The sequence below is a fragment of the Crotalus tigris genome, unplaced genomic scaffold (assembly GCF_016545835.1).
Source record: "Crotalus tigris isolate CLP2741 ecotype Arizona unplaced genomic scaffold, ASM1654583v1 scf7180000021465.51407817327:1047546, whole genome shotgun sequence".
Classification (NCBI taxonomy): Eukaryota; Metazoa; Chordata; class Lepidosauria; order Squamata; family Viperidae; genus Crotalus; species Crotalus tigris.
The window spans coordinates 320361-341821 of NW_024098522.1; the positions used below are offsets into that span (position 1 = coordinate 320361).

At 42.9% G+C, this 21461-nt stretch overlaps 1 protein-coding gene across 2 annotated transcripts in view; it reads right to left on the reverse strand.

Annotated features, from left to right (window-relative positions):
* Positions 1–21461, reverse strand: part of FRAS1 (Fraser extracellular matrix complex subunit 1) — a 416742-nt gene that overhangs the window by 98362 nt on the left and 296919 nt on the right. Inside the window, exons 31-37 of one of the 2 annotated variants that reach the window (XM_039318704.1) lie at positions 21337–21453; positions 17549–17663; positions 16566–16703; positions 13038–13070; positions 10362–10493; positions 6792–6917; positions 5017–5264 (exon numbers count right to left, since the gene is read on the reverse strand). In XM_039318704.1, coding sequence (XP_039174638.1) covers positions 5017–5264; positions 6792–6917; positions 10362–10493; positions 13038–13070; positions 16566–16703; positions 17549–17663; positions 21337–21453 — 909 coding nt within the window. The remainder of the gene's footprint in view (positions 1–5016; positions 5265–6791; positions 6918–10361; positions 10494–13037; positions 13071–16565; positions 16704–17548; positions 17664–21336; positions 21454–21461) is intronic. The other variant, XM_039318705.1, reaches the window with a different exon arrangement.

Consider the following 21461-nt stretch of genomic DNA (forward strand, 5'->3'; position numbering starts at 1 on the left):
TCTTTCTTTCTCTCTCCCTCTTTCTCCCTTTCTTTCTTTTTCCTTTCTTTCTTTTCTTTCTTTCTTTCTTTCTTTCTTTCTTTCTTTCTTTCTTTCTTTCTTTCTTTCTTTCTTTCTTTCTTTCTTTCTTTTCTTTCAAGATTTAGGTAGGAGAACAGGTTAAAATCTTTGTCAATCCGGAATATTCAAGGGGGTGTGTGTGAGCCTTTTACATTCCAGCCTTGTCTTCTCTGCGAAAGGATGGCTTTCCTGGCCCAGGATCAGCTGTTGTCTGTGCATCATAAAAATGCAAACAGAGATCGGCCTACGTGCCCAGACTGTCTTAGCGGGCTCTGTGAAATGCCAGAAAGAACAAGCCAAGTCCCCACCTGCATGAAAGTCAGAATAAGGCGTGTTGTTTCAAGCAGCAGGAAGGATGTTGCCTTTGACTTCCTGCTAGAGCCACAGGCCATGTTTCCTTTGTCTGGGTGTAAGTAAAAAAAGAAAGCTAGAACAATTCCAACTCACAGCAGGCTAAGAGATGCTCTTGGGAGGTGACCCATCTCGTGCTCCCTGAGTTTGATGAGACACAATCGCAACCCTCATCTCTAGAGCACTGAAACTCATTGATCACTAGGACTAAAGCAATGGTTCTCCACCTGTGGGTCGGGACCCCATTTGGGGTCGAACGGCCATTTCACGGGAGTCGCCAAACAACGCAGTCCACCATTTTTTCCCCCTTTTCCTTAGCTGTGCTACTCCCTCTTATTCTATTGGCGTTCGAAAGCCAATAGAATAGACTCTCTTGAATAGAGTCTAATTTTATTGGCTTTCAAAAGCCAATAGGAGTTGTCCAGGCTGTCTCTGCCCTGCTGAGCCCGCCAAAAGTCCCATTCTGCAAACGGGGCTGCACCAGTTGAGTAGTCCTCGACTTATGACCAGTTGAGTAGTCCTCGACTTACGACCGGTTGAGTAGTCCTCGACTTACGACCGGTTGGGGGTCGCGGCATTAAAAAGGTTGAGAACCACTGGACTAAAGGTAAAGATTCCCCCTCTCCAGTCGTGTCAGACTCTAGGGGGCGCTGCTCCTCTCCGTTTCTTAGCTGAGGGAGCCAGTGTTGTCCAAAGACATCAAAGGCACATGGAATGCTGTTACCTTCCCCCCAAGCTTTGCTTGTTTGTGGGTTGCTGGCATGCCGCGGCCCGATACTGGTCCACGGACCAGGGGTTGGGGATCCCTGGACTAAATGATAACTAACTATTTTCCAAACGCCTGAAGGCAGGACAAGAAGCAACGGATGGAAACTGATCAAGGAGAGAAGCCACCTGGAACTAAGGAGAAACCTCCTGACAGTTAGAACAATTAACCAGTGGAACAACGTGCCTCCAGAAGCAGTGAATGCTCCAACACTGGAAGTTTTTAAGAAGAGACTGGATAGCCATTTATCTGAAATGGTATAGGGTTTCCTGCCTGAGCAGGGGGTTGGACTAGATGACCTCCAAGGTCCCTTCCAACATCATCATCATCATCATTATTATTATCCCCACCAAGCCATGATCAGCAAGGAGAAAGGCACAAAACCGAGCAAAGGGTTGGTTTACATGACCTACAAGGTTCTTTCCAATTCTGCTATTCTGTTCTATTAGTCTCCTGCCTGCCTATCCTACATAGTGGTTGTTACTGTCTTTATATAATATGTTCTAGATAACTCCTGGGTTTTTTTTCTTGAGCTACTAGGTCTTTTGGTTAACTTAAAATATTTTGGTTTGTGTGCTACAGTGATGTTGTGTGATTCAAATAGTCTGTTGCTTGTTTCAGAGATATTTTTGATGTATGATATCTTCTTTTTCATAGCTGGGTTGGTTGTGCTATAGTGGGTTCTGTGGTCAAGCACTCTTTGATAATGATTGATATTTGATGATTAATATAAATTTTAAAAAATGAACAATTCGTCCAGTCTTCCTCCAGGCTCCATCCATCACACTCAGACCCAGAAATTTATTCCTGAGATTTTATTATCCTCATTTTAAATATAATGTTAAGGAAAGATAAAGGTGAGTCAGCAGTATTATGTGGTCCATAGAAAGTGAGTAGAATCCTGTGCTATCTTAATAGAAAAATAGTACTGGGAAATTATTGCTTGATCCTGTATTAGGTGCATTTACAGTAGTGGCCAAAATTGTGGAAACCTTTTGGGGAAAGTGTACAGTAGAAATGCCACCTTTGGTTAAATTTCCACCATTTTTTTTTCTAATTTCTTTACAACTGTAGCCTTGTTCATTTAACAATACTATTTTGCATCGCTTTCTGGGCAACCAGTCAACTCTTTGCACCATTACTTTAATTTTATTACGTTTTACAAGCTCACTAAATGAAAGAACACCCAAAAACCCAACCAAGTTGATAGCGATCACATAACACACTGACCAATGTCCTCCTCTCAGCTTCAATACATGAGGTCAATAACTGAACCCTACTGCGATCTGATTGGCTCATTGCCAAAACAAGATGACACCTGATTGGCTTTCTAAACACTCACGCTCATTGGCTACCATCAGATGAAGGAAAGCTGCCTGATATCAACCTAAGCAAGTTGTGCTTCCTTATTCTGGTTATTTGGCTATAACTTTTCATAGAATACAGTACAGATAATTGAACAAACTTTGTTGCATTACATTCTTGATTAAACTATCTTTCCATTGATATATAGTTTTATGGTACTACTCCCCAAAAAAGTGGTGTTATTAGTCATCAAATCTCAAAAATACACTTTTCCCAAAAGGTTTCCACAATTTTGGCTACTAATGTATCTACTTCTGTTAAGGACAGTGAATGCTGGGTGCTTAGCTATGTAAGATCAAGCAAGGTAAAAAAAACGATTCAGGAACCAAAATAATTTAGTATGTTGAGCATGTACAGGTAGTCCTTGACTTATAACAGATCGTTTAGTGAACATTTGAAGTTACAACAGCACTAACATTTTTCACGCTTACGACCACTGCAGCATCCCCATGGTCATGTGATCAAAATTCAGACCACTTGGCAACTGAATCATATTTATGATAGTTGCAATATCCTGGGATCATCTTTTGCAACCCTTCTCACAAACGAAGTCAATACGGAAGCCAGATTCACTTAAGAACTGTCTCGCTTAGCAATAAAAATCTGGGGCTCCTAAGTCAAGGACCACCTGTAGATTGACTCCCTCTTCTTTGGGGCAGCCCCTGAGATATTGGAACACTGCTAACATGTCCCCCCTCGTCCTTCTCTTCATTAAACTAGACATACCCAATTCCACTGTGGTATTTTTCAGACTTGTGGAGTGTTTTAGAAAGCAAAAATGTGAAAGAGCAGGATTAGAATCAAGGAGCGAAAATAACCAGGAAAAGCTAAAATGGGTATCAGCCCATCACAAATAAATCACGTTTTACTGAATTAATCGAATTGGCCAAGTTTGCAAGTAGTTGAACTTTTAGCTAATTATACTGAAATATATATTAGCCAATTTGCTTTATCTTAGTATCCTAGCACACAATCTCAGATCTCAACGTAAGAAAACTTGATTAATAGTAGATGCATTCGAGCAAGGAAATGCTTTCACGAGCAGTTGGTTATCCATAAAAGGTTATGTACAATCTACTCTAGAGAGCCTCTGTATCGAGATACTGCAGTTATTTCTATTGTAGCTAAAGTGTAGTTTAGCCTCCAGGTCCCTTCCAACTCTGCTTTTTTGATGAAAGCACAAAGTCATGAGAAGTCCTTATAACAAAAGAATTTTTGACCCCAGAACTTTGCAGGACATGGGTTGTCTTACACCTGAGTCGTCCAGAATCACAAAGAGGTTGTTTTCAGCCATATGAATACTAGCGGCCCTTGTTATTTGTCAGGGACATTGAAAAATGTCATTTTCGAAGCTGCTCTGAACTTTATAATTCAAAAACAAAAATGTCAGTTTCAGGTGAAGAAAGTAAGGTTCTACATTTAGGCAAGAAAAACCAAACATACAGGTATAGTATAGGGGGTACCTTGCTCAATAGTAGTTAACTGTGAGAGGGACCTCGGAGTCCTAGTGGACAATCACTTAAATATGAGCCAGCCGTGTGCTGCAGCTGCCAAAAAAGCCAACATAGTGCTAGGCTGCCTTAACAGAAGGATAGAATCAAGATCACATGAAGTATTAATACCACTCTACAATGCCTTGGTAAGGCCACACTTGAAATACTGCATCCAGTTTTGGTCACCACGATGTAAAAAAGATGTTGAGACTCTAGAAAGAGTACAGAGAAGAGCAACAAAGATGATCAGGGGACTGGAGGCTAAAACATATGAGGAACAGTTGCTGGAATTGGATATGTCTAGTTTAATGAAGAGAAGGACAAGGGGGGACATGATAGCAGTGTTCTAATATCTCAGGGGCTGCCACAAAGAAGAGGGAGTGAAGCTATTCTCCAAAGCACCTGAAGGCAGGACAAGAAGCAACGGATGGAAACTAATCAAGGAGAGAAGCAACCTAGAACTAAGGAGAAACTTCCTGACAGTTAGAACAATTAACCAATGGAACAACCTGCCTCCAGAAGCAGTAAATGCTCCAACACTGGAAGTTTTAAAGAAGAGACTGGACAGCCATCTGTCCGAAATGGTGTAGGGTTTCCTGCCTGAGCAGGGGGTTGGACTCGATGACCTCCAAGGTCCCTTCCAACATTATTATTATTATTATTATTATTATTATTATTATTATTATTATTATTATTATTATTATTATTTATTAAAATGCTCTGAATTTAGGATTCCCTTGGATCTTCAGTTGCCAAGTTTTGACCTGACCACTCAAAACTGAAGTTTGCACAAAACCCAAGACCAAACCAGGTGGTTTTCTTTGGTTCCTCCCCTTTCCTCCTGTCTAAATGAGCAACCCTATGTTTTCTATCTCTTTAACTCTATGACTGCTTTGAGCCCACCAAATATATTAATATACTAAGATACAGATTAAAGCTGAGATATCAAACAAACAAACAAAAACTAGATCAGATGCTTACAATATAAGCAAAGTGGGATCGAGTGATGATTGCAGAGCTTTTGCTAGCCACAGTGATACTCAGCGAGCAGCTCGGATCCAGCCTTGGCCCATCGATGTTGACTGGGGTTACTTCCACCTTGAGCAAAATGAGGTCTTTGGTGGTGCCATCGGTCACTGAAATTTCCACGCTGTCTTCTTCTGAGGATGAGCCATCATGGAGATAATGCAAGTAGTTCCTGGTGACTTCCTCATAGGTGAAACTGTCGCCTTCCCAGAGAGAAAGGCTAAAATCAGAATTTTCTCCTTCACATAACATTAAGATAAATCCCCCTAAGTAAATATAGAAATGTGCCTCGGTCCAAGGAACAGTACTCTTTATAGTGACCCTGAATGAAATGAGGAAGCACCAATTTCATTCCAGGCTGGAATGAATTTATGGACAAGAAAAGGTTTTCCTTGGTAGTTCAGAAATTCTGTTTTAATGGTTAACAATGGAGAAGAGTTTCACTTCATTCATGGAACTGACCAGATATGAGTTTCAGAATATCCATCATATTCATACAGAGCCAGTTTAGTCTAGTGGTGAATACATCAGGCTAAAAACCAGGAGACAGTGAATTCTAGTCCCGCCTTAAGCGTGAAAGCCAGCTGATTGATTTTTGGGCAATCACCAGGAGACTGTGAGTTCTAGTCCCGCCTTAACCATGAAAACCGGCTGGTTGATTTGGGGGCAATCACCAGGAGACTGTGAGTTCTAGTCCCGCCTTAACCATGAAAACCGGCTGGTTGATTTGGGGGCAATCACCAGGAGACTGTGAGCTCTAGTCCCACCTTAACCATGAAAACCGGTTGGTTGATTTGGGGGCAATCACCAGGAGACTGTGAGTTCTAGTCTCGCCTTAACCATGAAAACCAGCTGGTTGATTTTGGAGCAATCACCAGGAGACTGCGAGTTCTAGTCCCACCTTAACCATGAAAACTGGCTGGTTGATTTGGGGGCAATCACCAGGAGACTGTGAGTTCTAGTCTCGCCTTAACCATGAAAACCGGCTGGTTGGTTTTGGGGCAATCACCAGGAGATTGTGAGTTCTAGTCTCGCCTTAACCATGAAAACTGGATGGTTGATTTTGGGGCAATCAACAAGAGATTGTGAGTTCTAGTCCCGCCTTAACCATGAAAACCGGCTGGTTGATTTTGGGGCAATCACCAGGAGATTGTGAGTTCTAGTCCCGCCTTAACCATGAAAACCGGCTGGTTGGTTTTGGGGCAATCACCAGGAGATTGTGAGTTCTAGTCTCGCCTTAACCATGAAAACCGGATGGTTGATTTTGGGGCAATCAACAAGAGATTGTGAGTTCTAGTCCCGCCTTAACCATGAAAACCGGCTGGTTGATTTTGGGGCAATCACCAGGAGACTGTGAGTTCTAGTCCCGCCTTAACCATGAAAACCGGCTGGTTGATTTGGGGGCAATCACCAGGAGACTGTGAGTTCTAGTCCCACCTCAAGCATGAAAGCTGGCTGGGTTACGTTGGGTTTGTCACTCTCTCTCAGCCCAATCGACCTCACAGGGTGCCTGGCTGAGGAATTCTGGGAGTTGAAGTCCACAAGTCATAAAAGGGCCAGGTTTGAAGACCCCTGCGGTAAGGCGATGCTTAGTAATCATGGTCATTAAGTAAGGACTACCTGCAAGCATTCATTTCGCCTTTTAGTGGATGCTTGCTTCTTCTTCGTAATGTGAAAGATCACAGACAAAACAACGGGACGAGAAACTTCCCCTCCACCCCCAAGCGTACCGGTGGTCATGTGGACTGGGAATCCGGAGCTGTGTTTGAGTAGAACTCCATGGTGAGGAGGTTGCACCACTTCAAAGAAGAGATCCTCAGCGGCAACGGGCGCATCACTCAACGTCAGCTTGATTCCTTAAAGCATCCAAATACAGAAGGGAAGAAAGAAAATATATTTAGATGTTTCACCTCTAATCTCCAAGTGGACTGCAGTTTATAAGCAGGTGGCAGCACAGGAAAGGGAGTCAGTGGCGCTTCGGGTGTTGAGGCATTAGAATGAGGTTATGTTCATTTAGTGACCGTTCAAAGTTACAACAGCACTGAAAAATGTGAGCCACGACCGTTTTTCACCCTGAATGACCTTTACAGGCTCCCTGTGATCATGTGATCAAAATTCAAGGCTTGCAACAGGTTCATATTTATGACCGTTGCTCTGTCCCATTGTCATGCAATCCTCTTTTGTGACCTTCTCACAAGCAGTCAATTATTATTATTATTATTATTTAATAATTATTATAATAATTTGAATGTTCAGTTGACTGAGGTTCATGTTTAATGAATAAAAGATAATAATAATAATAATAATAATAATAATAATAATAATAATAACAACAACAACAACAACAACAGTGGACCACTTGGTAAGCTGTTGCAAGAAGATTGCACAGACTGATTACAAGCAGCGGCATGACAAAGTAGCAACAATGGTGCATTGGAAGATCTGCAAAAAATATCATTTGCCTGTAAGCAAAAACTGGTGGGATCATAAAATAGAGAAAGTCATAGAAAATGATAAAATTAAACTGCTCTGGGACTTCAGAATTCAAACAGACAAGCACCTGCAACATAACACCCCAGACTTAACAATTGTCGATAAGAAAGACAAAAAAGTCTGGATAGTGGACGTGGCAGTGCCTGGAGACAGCAGAATAGAAGAGAAAGAACTGGAGAAGATAACAAAATACAAAGACCTACAAATAGAAATAGAAAGACTGTGGCAAAAGCAAGCAAGGGTAGTACCAATAGTCATAGGCTCCTTGGGTGCAATCCCAAAACAACTGGAGCACCACTTGAACACCATTGGCATTGACAAATTCGCTATTAGTCAATTGCAAAAGGCGGCCTTACTAGGAACTGCTTCCATCCTGCGACGATACCTGTAATACCATCAAACATCCACATCTGCCTATCCCAGGTCCTGGGTAAGGACTCGATAGGTAGACAAAATGCCAAATCCAGTCTGAACATCTGGCTGACTGTGCGATGAATGATAATAATAATAATAATGTACCAATAATAATAGGCACCTTGGGTGCAATCCCAAAACAACTGGAGCACCATTTGAACACCACTGGCATTGACAAATTCGCCATTAGTCAATTGCAAAAGGCGGCCTTATTAGGAACTGCTTCCATCCTGCGACGATATCGGTAATACCATCAAACAACCACATCTGCCTATCCCAGGTCCTTGGTAAGGACTCGATAGGTAGACAAAAATGCCAAATTCAGTCTGAACATCTGGCTGACTGTGCAATGATCAATAATAATAATCATAATAAAGTTGGAAGGGACCTTGGAGGTCATCTAGTCCAGTGATGGCGAACCTATGGCACGCGTGCCAGAGGCGGCACTCGGAGCCCTCTCTCTCAGCCGCCCGCTAACTTGCCGAGGTCCCACGTGGCCGGATACATCCCAGCACCCATGCGCTTGCTGGCCTTTGTGTGCAGGGCCGATGGTGTCAGGCAGCAGCCACCCCGGCCCCTACCTTGCCTTGTCCTGTGACATGGCACCCCCACCGTGCCTTGCCTCACCCTGCAGAACCAGCTTCCTGTCCACTGCCCCACCCGCCAGAGACCCCTGGATCTCCCCCAACCCTGCCCGGCCCCCACAGGCATCCCTCCCCAGGAACAACATCGAGCTTGCCATGCCCACTGTAGCCACGCCCACCTGACAGGGCACACCCACCTGGCGGCCACGCTCACCCGGCACCCAGCAATACGTAAGTGGGTTTGGGGTTGAAGTTTGGGCACTCGGTCTCTAAAAGGTTCGGCATCACTGATTTAGTCCAACCCCCAGCTCAGGCAGGAAACCCTGTATCATTTCAGACCAATGGCTGTCCAGTCTGGGGAAGCCAGGTTCATTTAACAACCAGGTTACCCACTTATCAACTGCAATGAATCACTTAACAGCTATGGCGAGACAAATCATAAAATGGGGCCAAACTCACTTAACAAATGTCTCACTTAACAGCAGAAATTTTGGGCTCAATTGTGGTCATATGTTGAGGACTACCTGTACTTGGATCCTAACACTGATCAAAATGCCCTGGTGTGTGCTCTTCAGCAACAGTACAGATAGGTCCTCAACTTACGACCGCTCGCTTAGCGACTGTTTTGAAATTATGATAGATTCCCCCTAAAAGGTACTTACAACCTGGCTGCAAAATCCGACAACCGCCTACACAACCCCTGTGACCATGTGATTACATTTTGGGTGCTTGGCAGCCAGTCCACATTTACGGCTGTTTGCAACTTCCCACCGTTATCTGACCACATTTTTTTACAACCGGCATTTCTGGGTTTTAGCAAATAATGGGTTCGTTTAGTACCCGCAATATTTGCTTAAAAACCATTTTAAAAAAGAAATAAATGTAAAATCGGGTCGTTCATGGCAGTGACCCACTTAAGCCATTCTGGCTTAAGATTGTTATGGGTAGGTACCATTACGGCTGTTAAGTTGAGGATTACTGGTAGAAGAGCAGATTTCCTGATGAACGCCACTCTACAAAATCACTATACCAGGGGTAGGCAACCTTGGCTCTTTTATGACTCATGGACTTCAACTCCCAGAATTCCTGAGCCAGCCATGCTGAGGGGAAAGGGAAAGGTTCCAAGCTGAGCCATGCTGACTCAGGAATTCTGGGAGTTGAAGTCCACAAGTCATAAAGTAGCCTAGGCCTAGGCCAGAGATAGGTAACCTTGGCTCTTTTATGACTTGTGGTCTTCAATTCCTAGAATTCCTGAGCCAGCCTGGCTCAGCATGGAAACCTCTCCCTTTCCCCTCAGCATGGCTGGCTCGGGAATTCTGGGAGTTGAAGTCCACGAGTCATAAAAGAACCAAGGTTGCCCACCCCCGCACTATACACACAATGGAAATTGGAACCATAGGTCGAATATTCCCTTTGGGAAACGGAACAGGGTTGCATTGGTTGATATATTTCTGTTTAAATATTACCTTGCTCACCTTTTGAAGCAAAAGCTACTGTAGGTAAGGGCCAGATCACCCATTAAGATTCCCACAAAAGTATTCAAACTCAGAAGGATCCTATTCACGATTATGTTTCCAGATGAATTTCTTCAATTATGTTTTATGTCTTCCTTTCTTCACTGATCTCCACAGCAAAGTGCGTTCCCAGACCCTTTTATCGATGTTTAATTCCTCTACTGAACATTTGGTTCCTGGGCTGGTGCCAGGTAATTTATGGGCAGTCCCCTAATTGAATTGCTACTGCTATGAATTATCAATGTAGCCTAGTGTGTACCTGAAGCCCCCTGATGAACCAGTCTTTTCTCCTTACCAATAGCAGCTCTGCCTCCTTGGCTGACCTCAAGCACCGGAGCAGTAATCTGGAACAATGGAGGCTCTTCATCAGTGGAAAGCAAGTGGATGGTAAACACCATCTCAGGACTTATATGTTCTCCATCGGACACTAAAAGGAATTGCTGGAGTGAATATGTTGCATAAAAGAATCAGGCTTAAAATTACTCCTTAAAATCCACTCCCTGGATGTGAAAGATCGGATGTGAACTCTAAAAGGTTGGGCTTGACTCGTAAAGCCTCAAGTTTCAAGCCTTCCCAGGTAGACCAGACAGGAGACATAATAAGATGAACTGATTCTACTTTATTAATAGAATCTTCCAAGTCTGAAAGTACAAATCTCCCACCGTTACTTTTTACCTACTGATAAGTTAGGATGGATCTTTTCTAAGTTGCTTTCTCTGCCTCTTATTCAGTTCCAAGCTCCTTCTCTATTTATCTGATCATTCTCTAGGTAGCACCTCCTACTTCCATTCTCACATTCCATTACATCCAATAACGTTAAAGGTGCTCCTGGCAAAACACTCACAGCAACATTTCCAGGCTCCGCTGACTTAGGTTAGAGGGTTCCCACAATACACTAATTTTCCTCCCTTAAACAAGGTAAGCATGTTGTGGAAATGGGGTCAATGAAAGGGTCCACATGCTCCTAAAATATGACTCTGTCTTTCAGTCTTCCTTCCCAACAACAGCATTATTGTTTTAAAAAGTTCTATTATATTTTAACTCATTCCATATCCAGCATTTGCCATTCCCATCTCTGCCACACAGAAACTGCCTGTGATAAAATTATTTATGCATTGTGGTGGTGGCAGATCGAAGTCCAGAATCAGCTTTGCTACTCAACAGGTGAGGCAATAAGCAAAACCAGGTGAAAATATGGTGCTTAGACTTTATCTATGATGTAATGCATCTAGAAGAGAAGAAAAGGGGAAAAACCCTTTATATCAGAGTTTTTCCAAGTTGGCAAGTTTAAGATGTGTGGACTTCAACTTCCAGAATTCTTCAGCCACAGTGCTGGCTAGGGAATTCTGGGAGCTGAAGTCCACGCATTTTAAACTTGCCAAGTTAGAAAAGCAGTCTTATATCATTACAAAAGTGGGGCAAGAATAAGGAGCCTTTTTTAAAAAAAATTCTTGTGCTTTAGATGAATAGTAGCACGGGGGGAGGGGAAGCTGAGAGAACTGCTAGAGGAATGAAGCAGGCAAGGAAGGGTGAAGCATTCCCTTGAATCAGCAGAACTGGTGAAAGTTTCAATATTTTTTTCTATAGTCCTCTTGACTTAGATCAGACATGTCAAACTCGCGACGTTGCGCGATGTATCACGACTTTTTCCCCATTGCTGGCAATGGGGTGGGCATGGTTTCAATAGGATGCATCTGGCCTGCGGGCCAGTTATTTGACATGCCTGACGTAGATGGATGCATCTAAGAAGCTGAGAAGAAGAAAAAAAATCTAGATGAAAAAAGAAAAAAAAAATGGGGTTTGTTTGCAAACTTTCCAGCATCCCCCAATGTTGTCACCAATAATTTTGCAGCTGCTTGAAAGCGTTTGATCTAAAACAGTGTTTCTCAACCTTGACAATTTTAAGGCATGTGGACTTCAACTCCCAGAATTCCACAGCCAGCAACGCTGGCTGTGGAATTCTGGGAGTTGAAGTCCACATGCCTTAAAATTGTCAAGGTTGAGAAACACTGATCTAAAAGAAGAGAATATATGTAACTTTGGAGCCCTTGGCGCTCCCTGAGTTTGGTTGTTTGCTTGCAGATGTTTCATTATACTGATTGGTGGTTAAGGCCGGGAAATGGTGAGTTCTAGTCCTGCCTTAGACATAATAGCTGGCTGGCTGACTGTGGGGTAATCACTAGCAGATTGTGAGTTCTAGTCCTGCCTTAGGTATGAAAGCTAGCTGGGTGACTTTGGGCCAATCACCAGGAGATGGTGAGTTCTAGTTCCACTCTAGGCATGAAAGGCAGCTGGGTGACTTTGAGTCAATCACCAGAAGATGGTGAGTTCTACTCCCGCCTTAGGCATGAAAGCTAGCTGGGTGACTTTGGGCCAATCACCAGGAGATGGTGAGTTCTAGTCCTGCCTTAGGCATGAAAGGCAGCTGGGTGACTTTGAGTCAATCACCAGGAGACGGTGAGTTCTAGTCCCGCCTTAGGCATGAAAGCTGCCTTGGTGACTTTGGGCCAATCACCAGGAGATGGTGAATTCTAGTTCTACTTTAGGCATGAAAGGCAGCTGGGTGACTTTGAGTCAATCACCAGGAGATGGTGAGTTCTAGTCCCGCCTTAGGCACAAAAGCCGGTTGGATAACTTTGGGCCAGTCACTCTCTTCCAGCTCAATTCACCTCCCTTATTTTGTGGGGAAAAATAACAGGAGGAAGGAGTATTAGGTATGTTAGGCTGCCTTGAATGATTTATAGAAATAATAAAAGTGGGATAAAAAGTAAATAAAATAAATAAAATATTATCTAGCTGGGTCATGAAAGGAAAGCAAATAACCAAGCTTAGAGAGCACCAAGGACTCCCCAGTGTTTGACCTATCACCAAGTCTCCTATTCCAAAACTATATTTCATGTTTATTGGGTGGGTCATAAGGTCTTCAAAACAAGATAGAATGAAGTATAAATACCACAAAATATCCACATACCTGTAAAATGAAAGTTAATCGATTCTGGAAGACCTAGAGGAGATAAAGAGATTAGGAAAACACGATTGTTTGCAGCCTCTGGAATCGTACAATACAAACGAAATTGATCCACTGCAGGTATAATGTCACAAAGAATTTGTGGAAGGGGAAAGACACAAGTCCAACTGTGTTTGGAAATACTGACTACATTCTCAGTAGACGTTGGACCACCATTTTTAGGATAATTAAGACAAAATTAAAAGAGACAAGAAAAATAGTTTTCTATTTGGGTATTTTATTTTATTTTTTGTTGAAGCAAAATGTGGTAGGCCTCCATGAGTTAGAGAAGGTCGTAGAACTAGAAATTCTTCTGCCTATCCAAAACAAAGCAATGTTACTCGGTCCAGTGATGGAACACAAGTGTTGCCATTCACACTTCCAAATTCAATGTTTACTGCCTGGTTCGCTGGAAAGACAGAAATCAACCAGGACAATGTCGAGATGGCCAACAAACCATCTCTTCCTGTATAATTTTAAGCTCTCTAGCTGCATTTCTGGTTAAAAGTCCTTGATAAAAGTCCCTAAAGATCTATTTCTATTCTTCCTTAGAGTTTTAGATAATCGATCTGCCCTGTTAATAAACACCTTCTCTGCCTTTCTCTCTCTTGCTTCCACCAAGTTTTTCACAAAACGGTTTTCTTTGACAAAGAGGAGTGTTTTAGCACTGGCTTTGGAGTTTCAAGGCCTTTTGAACTACATCAGTGATGCTAACTCTTGAGTAACCCAGACACGTTAGGTAGAGTAAGGTGACAGATTTGGAAGGTCACAAAAAGGCATAATATTTTTCAAAATGAGTTTTAAAGGATTTGCACCGCTCAAAATGGAGAACGCGGCTTATGGGATGCTTCTGATGAAATAAACTTGACTACAAGTTCCTCGACTTACCACCACAATGAGGACCAGGATTTCCACCATTAAGCAAGGCAGTTGTTGAGCTCGTCCAATTTTTATGTCCTTTTTTTTTTTGGGGGGCCACCATTGATAAACAAACCACTGCAGTTGTTAAACGCATCAGCAAGTCATTAAGCAAACTTGGCTTCCCCCATTGACTTTGCTTGCTGGAAGATGGCTGGGTGGGTCCACAAATGGTGATCACATGACTCTGGGACGCTGCAACTGTTGTGACTATATGCGGGTGGCCAACTGCCCAAAATATGATCATGTAATGATGGAGATGCAGCAACAGTTGTAAGTATGAGCACCACTGTAAGTCACTTTTTTCAGTGCTGTTGCAACTTTGAATGGTCAAATGGTTGTAAGTCAAGGATTACCTGTAGTCAACCATTTGTCTGAAATGGTAAAAAGGGTTTCCTGCCTGAGCAGGGGGTTGGACTAGAAGACCTCCATGGCCCCTTCCAGCTCTATTCTATTCTATTCTATTCTATTCTATTCTATTCTATTCTATTCTATTCTATTCTATTCTATTCTATTCCTCTATTCTATATTCCATTCCATTTCATTCTATATTCTATTCTATTCTATTCCATTCCATTCCTGTATTCTATTCTATCCCTATATTCCATCCTATCCTATCCTATCCTATCCTATCCTATCCTATCCTATCCTATCCTTCTATCCCATCCCATCCTATTCTTCTAGTTTGGTATACTATCCTTAACCAAGATGGGAAGACAGGAGATAAAATGCAGCTCCGGTCCAAGCTTCAGGATCTTTGGGGATCTTATTTAAAAAGAATCCAGAATTTTAACAAGAAAAAAAAAATCCTGTTCTTAAGTACCTTGAGCTGGAAATTGGGCTAGAAGACCTCCAAGGTCCCTTCCAACTCTGTTCTGATTGAATACTTTAGGCCTGTTTATAACAAAGGCTGACACAACATACATCTCTAAAATGTGTGTGGGGGGGGGAAAAGAGTTATTTTGAAAAATGCCTGACTTTCAGCTTTTGGCAGATTGTTTTGGAACAGCTCTCATTCGTTTTGATAAATTATGCACCCCGTGTTTGGGTGCTAGGAGGCTAAACACAGCAGGTTGCATTTTTTTCCTGATAAAGGCCTGCAAGTTCCTATTGGAAGATTGCTTTGTATATTTGCTTCTTTTTGCAGATGTAGAAATAACAGCTGTTTGGACCGTAATTGCAACTAAGGTACAACTTCTAAGCAATGCCTAATGGTGCAGGCAATCTGATAGGAGCCCAGAGAATTTCATGAGTTCATATTAATTCATGAACTGATACTAATCTGATGATTAGTGGTATAATTGCTGTAAAATTTCATTGTGAAACACACACGCGGCCCCACAAATCACTGATGGCCATATATTAGACAGAATGGGAAAATTATGAGGGGGCTGCACTGCGGGCGGAATTCAAATTAACCCAACAAACTGGAATGGACTGCCATGTCACAAAGATGCTGGTGTTTAACCATACTTCGTTATTTCCTTTTGTGGAGTCCTAAATTTCAGGATATTGGACTGGGCAAAAACTTTGCAAGCAAAGAGAGGGGCCAATGGAAGCATCATGTTCTGCATTCACCAAGCATCTCTGAAAAAAATAAAACCATAACACAGGGGTAGGCAACCTTGGCTCTTTTATGACTGGTGGACTTCAACTCCCAGAATTCCTAAGCCAGCCATGCTGAGGGGAAAAGGAGTTTCCAAGCTGAGCCATGCTGGCTCAGGAATTCTGGGAGTTGAAGTCCACGAGTCATACAAGGGCCAAGGTTGCCTACCCCTGCCATAACATATTCCCACATCATTATGCTTTGTTTTGAGGGTGAAAAACATACTTTACTGGCAATATATATATATATATATATATATATATATAATATATATATATATATATATATATATATTTATATATATATATATATATATATATATTTAATGTCACAGATTGTTAGTAGGTATTCAACCCAGCATCTTCCATGTGGTTCATTGGCTTTGTTTATGGCTGGGATTTCAGACCCTTCAAATATTGCTAAACTCTATTGCTCAACATTCCCACCATTGTCTAGGACAGGGGTCCCCCAACCCCTGCTCCGTGGACCGGCACCAGGCTGCAGCATGCCAGCAACTGGTCCGCACAATCAAGCAAAGCCCCATCCATGGGATGCAGGCAGCACACAAAACCACGCACTCTCCAGTCTATGGAAAAACCTCTCTTTACAGAACCGGTCCCTGGTACCCAAAAGGTTGGGGACCTCTGGTCTAGACCAGGGGTCTTCAAACTTGGCCCTTTTATGACTTGTGGACTTCAACTCCCAGAATTCCTCAGCCAGTGTGCCTGGCTGAGGAATTCTGGGAGTTGAAATCCACAAGTCATAAAAGGGCCAAGTTTGAAGATCCCTGGTCTAGAAGATCAGTGTTTCTCAACCTCGGCAACTTCAAGATGTGTGTTGAATTCCCCAACCAGCTAATTGACCTCCACTCCTCTTTAAAGTTGCTGAGAAACACTGGTTTATAGAAAGTTAGGGAGTTATGGATGGGAATCTAGGAATGAGTGCTAATCAGTGGATTAAATTCTTACCAGCAAAGGAGAATTCCATCAGCTCCCTAATGTGTGATCCAGCACTAGGTGGACGGTAGACAATTTTGCCATTGTTGATGTCAGTTTGGGTAAAAGAGTTTACTGGGATGGATGGTTTGTCCCTGTGCTCCACCATACCTGTTGCAGTGGACAGAGAATTTATCTGTTTCTTAGCTAATCTGAAGAGACTATAAACAATCTATAATTTTTAGGTAAATAAATACAGTAGTCAAATATTATACATGAAATCTATAAGACTTTCCATAAGACTGCAGTTATCTTTTTTCAAAGTGCTGCTGATTGGTCCCTAATGTCAGAGTGGTCCACATAACATACTTAACATACTTAAACCTGCATTCGCGTCAACCAGCCATTCCTTCCATCTTGTTTAACATTCGTTGATAAATGTGGCTGGCTAGTTTCTGATTAACCAGTCAGGATTTCTGTGGATTTTATATGGGACTAATCAAAACTCAAAACTTGCAGTGCTCATGGCCATTGCAATCTCTATTATGGAGCTTGTAAATAGGAGTCTTGGGAGCTTGTAAATCTTGCTTCAAACATGATATCAACGTTCTGTCCTGCAATTCTTCCCCAGTTCAGATTTATTATCCCAGCCAGGACATTTTCTTCCATTGGGCATCGGACATTCGATAGTTCTGCAGAAACCACCTAGAGTCCACAATTCATTATCCTGACAAGTGCAAGAAAGTTGTATATGAATTCAAATTTGCACTCTATTTCCCAGTTTTGAAGGGTAACCATTTTGCTTAATCCAAGTCTCTCTCATTTAAGATAGAGAGAGACATTTTGCAACTCTTCAGCTGTCACCAAATAAAGTTCAATCGTTTCCCCTGAACTTCTTAATTTATAAATACTTTCAGCCAAGCCTGTATCCTTCAGCTGACCCTCCTGGCTACCAGCCTACCAGTTGTAAAACAATCACAGAGAAACATTTTTTTATCTATATGAAATGATCTTGCCTTGATTTGGAGGCAAGGGTACAGTCACATTGTACGTGATTTCATCACTTGGAGTTTGCGAGTTGACAAAAGGGAGGTGATGCGGTCGAATAGGTGTCACACGATCTTCCAGTGCCTGAAAAATAAATATTTACCAAATGCATGTGTACTTTATACTCAGTTTTTCCTCCAGGAATCCTGACTCTGAAGACCTGGCCCTTCCCCAATCATTGGGCTAGGCTGGGGGGTTAAACTGGGAGGAAGATTATCTGAGGGACTGTTGTGATTCTGTGCCAGCCAGTGGACTGCAGCTGAGTCTGGGAATCAGAGGAGGAGGAGGAGGTGGGGCCTGGAGAGCCATCAGAGTCGGAGGAAATCTCTAATGAGCTCCAGGACTTACAATCTGATGAAGAGCCTGACCCCTCCAATCGTGCTCAGGCTGAGACCCAGCTGTGCTGGGAAGCTGAGTCAGACTCTGAGGATTCACAGCTGGAAGACATCATAGATGCTTGCAAACGCAGACAGGCAACAAGAGCAGGACAGAGGGGGGCAATGGGGCGACTCCAAGGGAGAAGAAGAAGACATTGAGAAGCCACGCCTTGGGGCTGCATATTAAAAAGGGAAGGTGTGGGCTGAAGGCAACTGTTTGCAAAGGACTCAAGTTTCATGGAATCATGTTCTGTTTGTCTTGCCTGTTAACAATTCTCCGTTTGAATCGTGCTCTGTTTGCCTATGTACAATTCTCCGTTTGAATTGTGTTTTGTTTGCCTTTGCTTTTGGGACATTTTGCAGGTCTGTACATAATTGATAAAAGGGGTTTGATTTTCCTGCATTTCCAGTCTATTTGTTAAAAGAGAGGTTTGCCTTTGTGAGTTAACAAGGAGTCACATAAACTGGGACAAAACAGGGACCGTCTCTTGCCGGTCACATCTACCCGACCCACTAGAGCGGGGAGGCAAGGAATGTTGCAGATCCTGTCCCCTAAGGAGATACATCTGGCAGGACCCAAAAGAAGGGCCTTCTCCGTGGTGGCTCTCTCTCTCTCTCTGGAACATCATTCCCCCAGAGATTAGACTGGCCCCCACTCTAACACTCTTTCGGAAGGCGTTGAAGACCTGGTTCTGCCAGTGGGCTCAGAATCTGGATTCCCTGACCCTATTCAATGGCCCTAAATTAAACTACGTAGGTATGGGGAGAACAAACTGATTCCATTTTGTGAAGAAGGAAGTCCAGTTGCTTCTTGAAAAAGCACCTTTGGGACAACCATGATCTGGATGACTGAGAAGCGAAATGTCTTCAAAGAAAAACCAAGAAAGTCCAGCTGCCTCAGGGGAAAAAACACCTTTGGGATACGCTGCCCAAAGTTACTGTGTGGCCCAGTTGCAATGTATGGCTGTGAAAGTTGGACCATAAGAAAGGCTGAGCGCCAAAGAATGGAAGCCTTTGAACTATGGTGCTGGAGAAGACTCCTGTGAGTCCCCTGGACTGCAAGGCGATCAAACCGGTCAGTCCTAGAGGAGATCAACCCCGACTGCTCTTTAGAAGGCCAGATCCTGAAGTTGAAACTCAAGTACTTTGGCCACCTAATGAGAAGGAAGGACTCCCTGGAGAAGAGCCTCATGCTGGGAAAGATGGAGGGCAATAGAAGAAGGGGACGACAGAGAATGAGGTGGCTGGATGGAGTTACTGAAGCAGTAGGCATGAGCTTAAATGGACTCCAGAAGATGGTAGAGGACAGGAAGGCCTAGAGGAACGTTGTCCATGAGGTCGCGATGGGTTGGACACGACTTCGCAACTAACAACAACAACAACAAAGACGGGTGGGTGATAAATTTTACAAATAAATAAATAACAACAAACCATCCGTCCATCAGCTCAAGGCAACAATTTTGTGAATAGGTTGGGCTGAGACAGATCCAAGGTCACTTTGAGCTTCATGGCTTAGGGTGGATCTGAACCCCGGTCTCCTTGATCCTAATTCAAACCTTTCTGTCACCAAGACCAAAAAGGCTCAGGAGCCACACAGAACAAATTAAGAATGGAGCTGATCAAAACCAGTACAATCCATAGATTGTTCCAACAGACACCCAAACCTAACATCCAAGTCTTTTAACAAATGTCAAACTGTCTGACCTTCAGTTGGTCACGGAGGGCAAGAATATAGAAAGACTCTTAAAGAGAAGGGAGGGAAGGAGACAAAGACAGAGAATGAAACTATAGCTGAAAACTGCATTTGTTAAATTATGACGCAATCTTACAAAAGTCCCCTTCAAGAGTCAAATGCCATTCACTGGGAGAAAAAAGGGTTGACTTCTATCCTTTGTTTTCCTATTCCCACATTCATCATTAACGCCAGAGAGCAGGGCAATCATTTGTTTCCCATAAAAAATACAGGTTATAATCTAAGCTACATGAAAGGCCAAAAATTTGCAACTTTTTAAAGCGCTTGGCACCATGCAATTTTGCTTAAGGGTATTAGTGTCAAAAATTATTATTTTGCCTGTATCCACCCCAATCTCTTCTTCCCATATTTGGGCCAACTGGGTGCATCAGTTCCCAATCCTGTCCCAACCCCAATCCCGATCCTAACCCCACCCTGAACCTTAACCCCTATCCTGGTCCTATCCCTTCCCCAACCTCATAAAACTCAATAAAAACCTTTATTAAAAAAACAACAACACATATCTCCTCTCCCAGGTCTCTTCCCTCCCTGACACAGCTGACAAAGTGAGAAAGAGCCTGTGGCTTAAAGGTCAACACAGCTGCCTAAAGTGCAAGCAGCCCAGGTTCGAATCTCAGAAGGGTGTAGCTGGCTGATGAGAGCTAAGGTGCTCGAAATAGCTATATCAGCTTCCCTTTAACTCTTTGTTAGCAATCCAGATTTAACACGAGAGAGAGAGAGAGAGAGAGAGAGAGAGAGAGAGAGAGAGAGAGAGAGAGAGAGAGATACAAGCAAGGTTCTATATTTAGTCAAGAAAAACCAAATGCACAGGTATAGTATAGGTGGTACCTTGCTCAATAGTAGTAACTGTGAGAAGGACCTCGGAGTCCTATTGGACAATCACCTAAATATGAGCCAGCAGTGTGCTGCAGCTGCCAAAAGGCCAACACAGTGCTAGGCTGCATTAACAGAGTGTAGAATCAAGATCACGTGAAGTGTTAATACTACTTTACAATGCCTTAGTAAGGCCACACTTGGAATACTGCATCCAGTTTTGGTCACCACGATGTAAAAAAGATGTTGAGACTCTAGAAAGAGTACAGAGAAGAGCAACAAAGATGATCCGGGGACTGGAGGCTAAAACATATAAGGAACGGTTGCTGGAATTGGGTATGTCTAGTTTAATGAAGAGAAGGACGAAGGGTGACATGATAGCAGTCTTCCAATATCTCAGGGGCTGCCCCAAAGAGGAGGGATTGAAGCTATTTTCCAAAGTGCCTGAAGGCAGGACAAGAAGCAATGGATGGAAACTAATCAAAGAGAGAAGCAACCTAGAACTAAGGAGAAACTTCCTGACCGTTGGAACAATTAACCAGTGGAACGACCTGCCTCCAGAGGTGGTGAATGCGCCAACACTGGAAGTTTTTAAGAAGAGCCTGGACAGCCATTTGTCCGAAATGGTATTGGGTTTTCTCCCTGAGCAGGGGGTTGGACTAGATGACCTCCAAGGTCGCTTTCAACTTTACTACTACTACTACTACTAGATAGAGATAGATAGATAGATAGATAGAGAGAGAGATAGAGAGAGAGAGAGACAGAGAGAGAGAGAGAAAGATGCATTCTTGAAGAAATGTAATTCTGGACTTACCGTCATATGAAAAGAAAATTTGGAGGAGGACCCAGATGACGCCAGGCTAGGTGGTAAAATGGCAATGTTGAACAAGTGGGTCTCAAGATGGGTCTGTGGAAAACCTGCACCAGAGACCTGCAAAT